Raw genomic sequence first — 9,130 nt, forward strand, 5'->3', positions numbered from 1 at the left:
GTTTACCTGTATTAAGTGTGGCGCTTACTCGATTGGTGGTTCTCTAGCTATCTTTGCCTTCTGCATTCTATTCCTATATTGCATCCCTATTCCTTTTTTTATTATACGGATTTGATATCCTATTCATATGTATTACACCTCTCGAAATGGAGATTTAAACTGCTGAGCCATAACATCTCAGTTTCTATACTCAATGGTTGAACTCTGGTGTACTAGTATTTTTTTCTTCACCTACGCAGTTTAATCACCAAATAATGGTGTTGAAAATGCCAGGAAAAATTATTTGTATGATCATTTCTTCTCTTCAATCATATTGCATATCATTAACAATTCAGCTCCAGCTGAAGCCATTTAAATCAAAATGCCTATACCCTTGATCACCATCGTCAGTGTTTTGAGTGTTCAGATCAAGTTTCTTCCCAGAACTTGGATGCTCAAAACCTGAATGTTCAACCGCTTGTCTCTTGCAGTTTGGTTCTTCAAGATATAGTCTGTCTGCATCTCTTTCTTTGCTTCCTGAGGCCGAACTGGCGGTGCTGCCTCTGCCATTCTTTTGAGGTGTAGTATATTCCTGTTGAATCTCCATGTCACTTTCACTTCCAAACTCTGCTTTGTGGTACTCATTCACATTGTGCAAATGACCCATCTTACGCTCGCTTAGGCTTCTATTAAGGGAAAACTGATACTCATGGTCAGGAGAGTGCTTTCTGCAAAATATTGAACTATCATCATATGCTTTGAGCATTCCATGGCTGTGTAGTCTATGCTCATTGATGAATCCTCCGGCTGCAGTCAAACAGTTATTGGTTGAACTTTCCATGAACTGGATTTGCCTTGGCTCTAGTCTGTGCATACTTGAACTTTCTTTTATCTCTGTAACTGCACTGCCGAAACATTCATTTGATACTTGTGAGACTAGTTCTGATATTTTCATCTTTGCATCTTCCAGGTTTGCAGGACCCGAATTCTGTTTTCCAAGGCTCTCTTGTGCCTGCTCTAGAACTGCCTGCAGATACTTCCCTTGGGCTTCTATCCGTAGTTGCAGATGCCGTTGTACCTGTTGCCAATTTAATTTCAGGTTAGAACCACTGCACTGATGGATATGTTTTAGTCACTGCATGCATGGTGTGTTACTTAGCTGGAATTTGACAAAAGTTCATTGCTACATTAGAAGAAGGTATTAAGCATCTGAATTTAATGAGTGATGCCAAATTGCTTTTTCGCTCTTTTGGTTCTTTAATTGCTAGACTGTATTCCTTTTATGGGGCCATCCCTGAAGGAAGCGCAGCGTTCAAAGGTGTCAAATAAGGATTTAGAATACATTATCAGTTTTTTATTTGGTTGGCACGAGAGTGGTAGCTGGATGCTTGATTCAGTTATCTTGATTTCCATCTACTGTGTGCATCTAATGAATTGTCTTGGTTAAGAGCTTATTACACAATTAGTTTCAGTACCTCACCTCGAGTTGTTCGTTTAATTGTCTCTGCACCTCGATTTGCATCTGTAGGGCTTCACCAATTTGCATAGTTCTGTCACCCATTAAGAGAGATTAGTACTTCAATATTCACATGAAATACAATTCTGAATTGCATGGCCAGTTTCCTTACTTCTCTGGCTGTGGAATGACATTTGTATTGATCATCGCTGGCACACTTGTTCCGGGCATGCCATCAGCTGCAATTGCACATCCTATGGCTGCAAAATTTCATGGCCTGTGTGTTATTATACAGATATATTATAATGGTAAAGATGGAACTATAGAAGTTAAACTTGGGCTTACTGTTCTTGTTTGTCCCGACGTTAACTTGAGCTTGGAGGTTCTTACTGAGCCTGTATTTCTGAAACATCAAAGAAATTCTGACTTGACTGCAGTTATGGGCGCCATTTTTAACATGAGAATTTATGATTATCATGTACCTGGAGGTGGCTTTTCAGATGATACAAGGTGAGTCCTGGAATGCCCATAAGCCTCATGACTGTTTTTGGAGTAGCTTCTGCGTGATAAACATGAGTGTAAGAATTCAGCGGACTTCTGTACAATGAGTAGATAAGAATCATATAGATGTATACTAACTCTCTGCTCCACCCAATTGATTGACCGCATCTACAAATCGCTGATGTAACTCGGGTGTCCATTTGAGCCTTGGTTTTGCATCGGTTGAGAGAACTAGCCCGGAATCTCCTTGCGTACTTCCTCCGTGCAGAAACAGATGCCTCTCCATAGGAAAGGTTGTCCTAGTAGTGAAGAGCTCACTAGGGCCCTGATGTTGGTGATACATCTTCTGCTGTAGAATGGACAGAAATTTTTAGAACAACAGAAATGTGGAGGGCTGAAAGATCTAACCAACTTCTTACTTGTTCTGCAGTCGCTTCCTTCCTCTTTGCTGTTGCACGTTGAAACTGTGTATTGAGTATTTCCCTACTGACAAGACGAATACCAGTCTTGTTCTCCGTGTGAGCTTAAGCCTGTTGATATCCTTTTGGTCTTCTCAGGTTGATAAGGAATGCCCTGTGAGGGGCTCCTTATATGGGGAAACATAGAATCTAGCATCTTAGAACAAGCAGCAGAAGAACAATCTTTAACCCAACTGACAGAAGATGCTGTCCTTAGTTATTCTTGGAAATAATAACCAAAATAAAAAATATCAGTACTAATAGCAACCTGTGACAGCTGAGTAACATCAACCTTGTACCCCTCAGTAATGAAACTTGCCCTTTAGCTTTCTCTGCATTTCTGTATGGAAACTTCAGCTGCATATTTTACTCATTAGATCAGTAGAAGGTATGTGTACAGAATAAATACCTACAACTGGAGCAATTTATCTTACAGAATAAATACCTACAACTGGAGCAATTTATCTTTCTAAAATGTTATTTTTTGGCATATTATCTGCTATCTGCTTGGAGCATGAAAGATACCTTTCCGAATCACTCATTTTGCCGAGATGGAAATATTTGCGCAACTTCTCTGTTACCTTAGTTACTATTTAGTTTAGTGTTGCTGGTTCATGTTACGTGATTAATGATTTTAATGTTCTTAGAGGAATGCAGTATGTGTATCTTTGTTTAAATGAATCAATTAAGTTATTTTTTTCATTGCTGATACTTGTTGCCTTCTTGGAGAGTGACAATTCACACAAAAACACAATTTTTCTGTCAATTTATTCTGTCCTTTGTACTACTGTAAAGTGGATAGAATATGAACAAGCACAAGTTCCATCAGTGTCCTTTCCTGAGATTGGTACATATTCTCATTGTAGTCCAGAAAAGTGTGGACCTACTGGCTTATGCTCTTTACATGGCATAAGCTCCATTTGAACCAGACCACTTTGCTTTTAATCATCACTAGTCAAACAACAGCACTTGTGTGCTATGGCCCTGTATGTGCTACACGACCTTCATCATTTCAGTACTTTTTGCTAACATAGGCAACTGCCTTATTGCAATCATTCTTCTAACCAAGACACTGAAAAGTTAGATCTGAGTTCTAACTTCTAAGCACAAGTAGGCGCTATGTTTCCTCCCTCCCTCCCGCTTACTTATCAAATACAATATGGGTACAATACAATAAATTCATGTCTGGTTCATTGGGAGATGTGTTCTGTAGCTCTAACGATCTGGTTTTGTTCTCTTCCTGCAGTCAAGTTTGTCAAATTTATCCGCATTTCATCAATTTGCCTTCACTCCTTCATATATATTTTTTCTTTGGGACACTGATAGAAAATGCATGAGTTATCCTCATGTATCATGCCACGAGTAATAAAGGATAAGGATAAAAAGGAACACAAGTTATAGAGTTCGAAATACCCCCCTGGTCCCTCCCTTTGTGCCTTCTGTACTTATGCACCAGTTCTCTATATGTGATTCAATTGATTGAACTGGCACCTCATTAGACCTGTGCCAGTGGTATATGTCGACACTTGGGACCAACAAAGCCTTTAGTCCCAAACAAGTTGGGGTAGACTAGAGGTGAAACCCATAAGATCTCGCGACCAACTCATGGCTCTCGCACATGGATAGCAAGCTTCCACGCACCCCTGTCCATAGCTAGTTCTTTGGCGATACTCCAATCCTTCAGGTCTCTCTTAACGGACTCCTTCCATGGCAAATTCGGTCTACCCCGACCACTCTTGACATTCTCCGCACGCTTTAGCCGTCCACTATGCACTGGAGCTTCTGGAGGCCTGCGCTGAATATGCCCAAACCATCTCAGACGATGTTGGACAAGCTTTTCTTCAATTGGTGCTACCCCAACTCTATCGTATATCATCATTCCGGACTCGATCCTTCCTCATGTGGCCACACATCCATCTCAACATATGCATCTCCGCCACACCTAACTATTGAACATGTCTTTTAGTCGGCCAACACTCGGCGCCGTACAACATTGCGGGTCGAACCGCCGTCCTGTAGAACTTGCCTTTTAACTTTTGTGGGACCACCAGTGAGACATTTTCAGCTGCAACGGTTTAATGGTCTTCTGCACTTAAAGGAATGAACCATCAGGAATATCTCTCTTTATGCTTTACTATCACTGATTCCACTAACCCTTCCAGTAAGGTCTTCCTTTAGCTACTCATTGGGAATGGTGAGTTTGTAACATAACTTTCTTTTTATGCTTCATCTTTCTTCTCCCGTCGAAACGGTAAGGCTCTCAGAGGTTTTAGTGGAGAACGTTTGCTCTCTGTATTGTGATGTTTATGACACTACCACAGATTTATTTCCCCATTCATAAATTTACTGTGTTTACTCCTATGTGCTGATGACTGTGCACGTCTGTGTGGCATGGTATGTCAATTTATCTATCTGTTTCTACTTACTTCATGGATAGGGGTGCGTGGAAGCTTGCTATCCATGTGCCAGAACCATGAGTTTGTTGCGAGGTCTATGGGTTTCACCTCTAGCCTACCCCAACTTGTTTGGGACTAAAGGCTTTGTTGTTGTTGTTGTTTTCTACTTGCTTCAGTTTATTTTCCTTAGGTAACCTGTCAGGTTTTGCATACTGTTTGAACTGGAGGGTGGGCAGTCTTGCTATCAACATGTAAAGAGGTTATCAAAAGAAGAATCCAAAGCATCATCCTTTGCTCTTCCATCTTTTGCAAAGCAGCATCAGCTCGTGGGAGCATATTCAGTTGTAAGAGACTGGTCCTGGCAGCTATTTAGAACTGTAGGTTATATATGACCTGAAGCTTTCTGCTCTAGCGTCTGTGAACCTCTTTGAGGCTTAGTTGCCTCTGCATCTTTCAGAGGGAATGGAAGGCATCAAAAAAATTGGTGTCTTCACTGGAAGTTAAGGGTTTTATGTGTTTTTATGGTAAACAAGAAAAACTGCTTTGGTCTAAGAATCTTTCCATTGTCAATAAAACTGAAGTTCCTTAGTCTCTTATCCTTTTTCCCATAAGTGTACACTAGTACACGATTTGTTCCTTTTCCAATCATCCTTTGTAAATTGGTCGTTGGAGGCATATATAAAGTAGAGTACAAATCCAATTGGAATCAATCATGAATAGCGCATCCCAATTGCATGAGCTACTTATCTCATGAATGGAGGTTCTTCGTCCAAGCGCCATGGCATCAATTCGTTTCTCAGTGTCCTTGGCATCTGTGTTCAACCTCAAGTTGCACGCACAATTTGGTGAGCTATGCTTTTCATATGCATTTTCTTTCTCATCAATGCTCCTAGATACACAGTTTTATTTCTTTTTGCTGATGCTCCTTGCCCACATCCTAATCTCAATATTCCTCCCATAGCACTCCAGCTTTCTGTGGTTTTCACAGAATATATGCTGCCTGAGCCTGCAAATAAACTATCACGGCGGCGACTATCTTACACTTATTGATAGTTACTGTTCAGCGATGCTCGTTGAGCAACTAGTCTGATCTATTGGTTATGTGACGCTCTTGCAGTTCATGGGCACCGGGGAAGCACCTGAAAGGGTTCGTTCCTGATATGGTATCCAATGCCAAATTTGCACTCGAGATTTTTTACCTCGTTTATATCTGTGTATATGTGCTCTTATGCCACGTGGTTAGATTTGTTTCAAAGAAATCTGTGATTAAAATTAGATTATGTTGAGGTGGTCGAGAGGGACATCTTCCGTATTCTTTGTTGGGAGCATCTTTGGAGCATATGGCATTTCAATTCCTGGTCAGTGCTTTTGATTTTGCTCTCTTTTCCATATTCCAGTGATCAGATTAACATTAGTCACTTTCGTGCACAATATTCCCCTTTAGATTGTACATAGTGGTGCCACATTTCGCCTCCTGGTTAATTGCAGATGTATTATCACTTTCTCGGGTGTTAGGTACATCAGGATTTGTCTGCCTGGTAGAGATGGTACTGATCAACAGCATCACACCAAACTTGCTGATGTTCACCTATTTCTTCCGGAAAAAGTTGATGATGCTCTCTTTCTAGGACAACATACACCAAAACTTGCACCAGCTTATGCTGGATACTGTCATTCTTCCTCATTTGTTTGAGTCTGACTTCTATTCATCACATAGGTGCTGTATGAGTAATTGTTGTATAACCTTTCTTCATCAGTGGGTGCTCTCGAGTCCTGACCACTAGATCTGAAAAAAATGGATCCTGTGGTTCCCTACATGGGATACATGCTAGATGAGCTAGGACTGGCACTAGACTGTCTGCTACGAGCTCCACCTGAAAGCCAAGATTTAGCCTAGGGCCTGCCGGTCTGGGTTGGCGATGATTGCTGAGGTGGGTCTTCCTCATAACATACTATTTTACCATGATTTGGCACAACAAAGAACTGGAAAATTCTTGTAAAATATTATGCGGTACACCAATTGTTTCCCTATCTAAGCAATTTGACCTCGTGAAATTCTTGCTTAACAGGTTTGACATCGACACGGTCATAAATCTTCTTCCACCTGATACCTGATAGGGGAGAAAACAAGAAGGATGGTGATATGCAAGCTGCTCCACAGATCGTGTCTAAAGCTGGCTACCGAAAGTTGGGGGTGCAATGGCATCGCAACCCAACTCCGCACTCTGGAGATGAGGAATTTGGGATAGTGATAGGTGGATGCGGATGGAGGCGTTAACATCTCTCCGCACGATCACCATTCTAGTTACATACATGCACTTGACCGGCAGTAAAGAAGCTGTTCTTTGTTCGCCGGAGCAAATGCTCTGCTTTTTAGCAGAGAAATTGCGCCATTTTCTGCTGTGATATTCTTGTGCGCGAAGTCATGCGATATTCGCGAGGGGTGATGAAAGTAGGAAATATTTTTACGAGTATTTGTAGGAAATAAAGTTGGCAATGGGAAAAGGACAGGGTTTTGGTCTTTGTGTCGGTTTAGTAGACTATAATTTAACTGTCAATATGAATATCACAGTTGGCGTTGTGTTTGCTGAAGGTTGGGGGTGGTTCAAAAGGTTGGGGGCGCGGACTGCTGTTTATTATGGCAACGGTTAAAGCAGATGTGTGACGGTGTGATCCTGTCTGATAGTAGAAGAATCTTGTACTACCTCTATACCAAAATATAAGACGTTTTTGCAGTTGAATTTGAACTACAAAAACGTCGTATATTTTGGTCAGAGTAAATGGTTAGGTAGCAAGTCTGTGCTTCTTCAGTGTAGTCCCTAGCCAAGCTAAATGGCCAAGTAGGAAGATGTGGCCGGTTAGAGCTCTTCTCAGAGTAATAATACTCCCTCCGTTCACAAATAGGAGTATAAGATGATTAGGATATTTCAATAGGGACTACATACCGACTGAAATAAGTGAACAAACACACTAAAACATGTCTGTATATATATTTGATTCAGAAAAACTTAGAACATCTCGTATAGAGTATTTGTAAGCGGAGGGAGTAGTATTTGAGTAAGGATGTTCTGATCAGGAGGGGGTGAAAAGGGAATAACAGTGAGTGCAGATCTTGTGATAGAGAAGAAAGTATTGATCATTTATTTTCCGAATGTGCTCTAGTTAGATATATTTGGGGTGTTGCTCAATGAGCAGCCGGCTTGTGCGGTTTCATGTGAATGAACTCGTGAGCCGCCCGTAATCTCCTTGATCCGGAGGAGGAAAAAATAAATGTTGAACATCAATCATTTTGTTGAACCAAGAGAATATGATCAGCAGTAACACAATCAATTATTGAAGAACATTCACTGGTGGAGTAATTTAGCTGATTTCTGTAAACCTGGCAGCAGGTTTTTGGCACCTCGCAGTCTGGCACTCAAGAATCGAATGCCACCAGACAACCATTGATTAGTATCACAACAAGGAATTCATATCAAAGCTTATGCTTGTAAGCACCTCTTAAAATTTCAGGAATAATAATCGGATGCATAATGCAAAGGCAAGCATAAATCCCACGGCCACTAAGCTCGCCATTAATTTTCTCCGATGCCGCCACGGTCCCGAGGAACCGAGCATTTGCTGCTTGACAAAAGATGAACAGACTGGTTTAGATTTAGATGCGATTATCTTAGATATCACATCATTTCAATCCCATGGCATCCACTAAACAAATGGGCAATAATGTGGGCTCAAGACAAGGGGGAGCGATCAACTTGGAGCAAACAAATGTAACAGGTAAGCAGAGGAATAGGACATTTCTTTAAACTAAAAACAAATGAAACCTGAATCATTCAAAGGTTTAATCAAATTAACACCACAAGGTTGATAGGACCATTTAGTTAAACCGAAAACAAATGAAACGTGAACTGTTCAAAGGACTATACCGAAGGTGATAGCATATCCATAGCAAACCATTTTGGTAACAGCAGGAGAGGGGAATTTAGGCATGATAGAAAGTAGCTACCTGTCAAGAGGAATTGGATCAAAGCGATGCACTGTTAAAAGTCGTTTTTTTTCCCAACCAGATGTATAATTTTGGGCAACAATACCTAACTTTATGCACAACATTAGCTTGAGTTGTCTTCAAACAGTTGTATACTTTTGGGCAACAATACCTCTACCAACTTTATGCACAAGCATTAGCTTGACTTCCCTACAGGCTCTACTCATAATCTTTTCAACCATCCTTCGGCCATTCGCCTATACGGGGCTAGGCAGGCAAGCTACCGGAAGCATAGCTTCGTAGAAGCTTCTAGAGGTGTGGAAGGTAAGAAGGCCAACCACTACATAAAGCGTAAGGG

At 41.0% G+C, this 9,130-nt stretch overlaps 1 protein-coding gene across 6 annotated transcripts; it reads right to left on the bottom strand.

Annotated features, from left to right (window-relative positions):
- Positions 1-149: 149 nt before the first annotated feature.
- On the bottom strand, positions 150-4,273 carry LOC123182405 (myb-related protein 1). 6 transcript variants are annotated; one of them, XM_044594949.1, is made up of 8 exons: positions 2,663-3,083; positions 2,356-2,551; positions 2,075-2,282; positions 1,918-1,994; positions 1,781-1,838; positions 1,608-1,695; positions 1,460-1,529; positions 150-1,057 (listed from the first exon to the last, which is right to left on the bottom strand). In XM_044594949.1, the coding sequence occupies exons 3-8, from the start codon at positions 2,277-2,279 to the stop codon at positions 332-334; spliced, it is 1,224 nt and encodes a 407-aa protein (XP_044450884.1). In that variant the 5' UTR covers positions 2,280-2,282; positions 2,356-2,551; positions 2,663-3,083; the 3' UTR covers positions 150-331. The 6 variants fall into 6 exon arrangements, with proteins under 6 accessions (XP_044450884.1, XP_044450883.1, XP_044450889.1 ...); XM_044594948.1 differs by having other exon boundaries at positions 2,075-2,285; XM_044594954.1 differs by lacking the exons at positions 2,075-2,282; positions 2,663-3,083 and adding an exon at positions 4,036-4,273 and having other exon boundaries at positions 1,918-2,032; positions 2,356-2,422.
- Positions 4,274-9,130: the final 4,857 nt, after the last annotated feature.

This window comes from Triticum aestivum, chromosome 1D, assembly GCF_018294505.1.
Source record: "Triticum aestivum cultivar Chinese Spring chromosome 1D, IWGSC CS RefSeq v2.1, whole genome shotgun sequence".
Lineage (NCBI taxonomy): Eukaryota > Viridiplantae > Streptophyta > Magnoliopsida > Poales > Poaceae > Triticum > Triticum aestivum.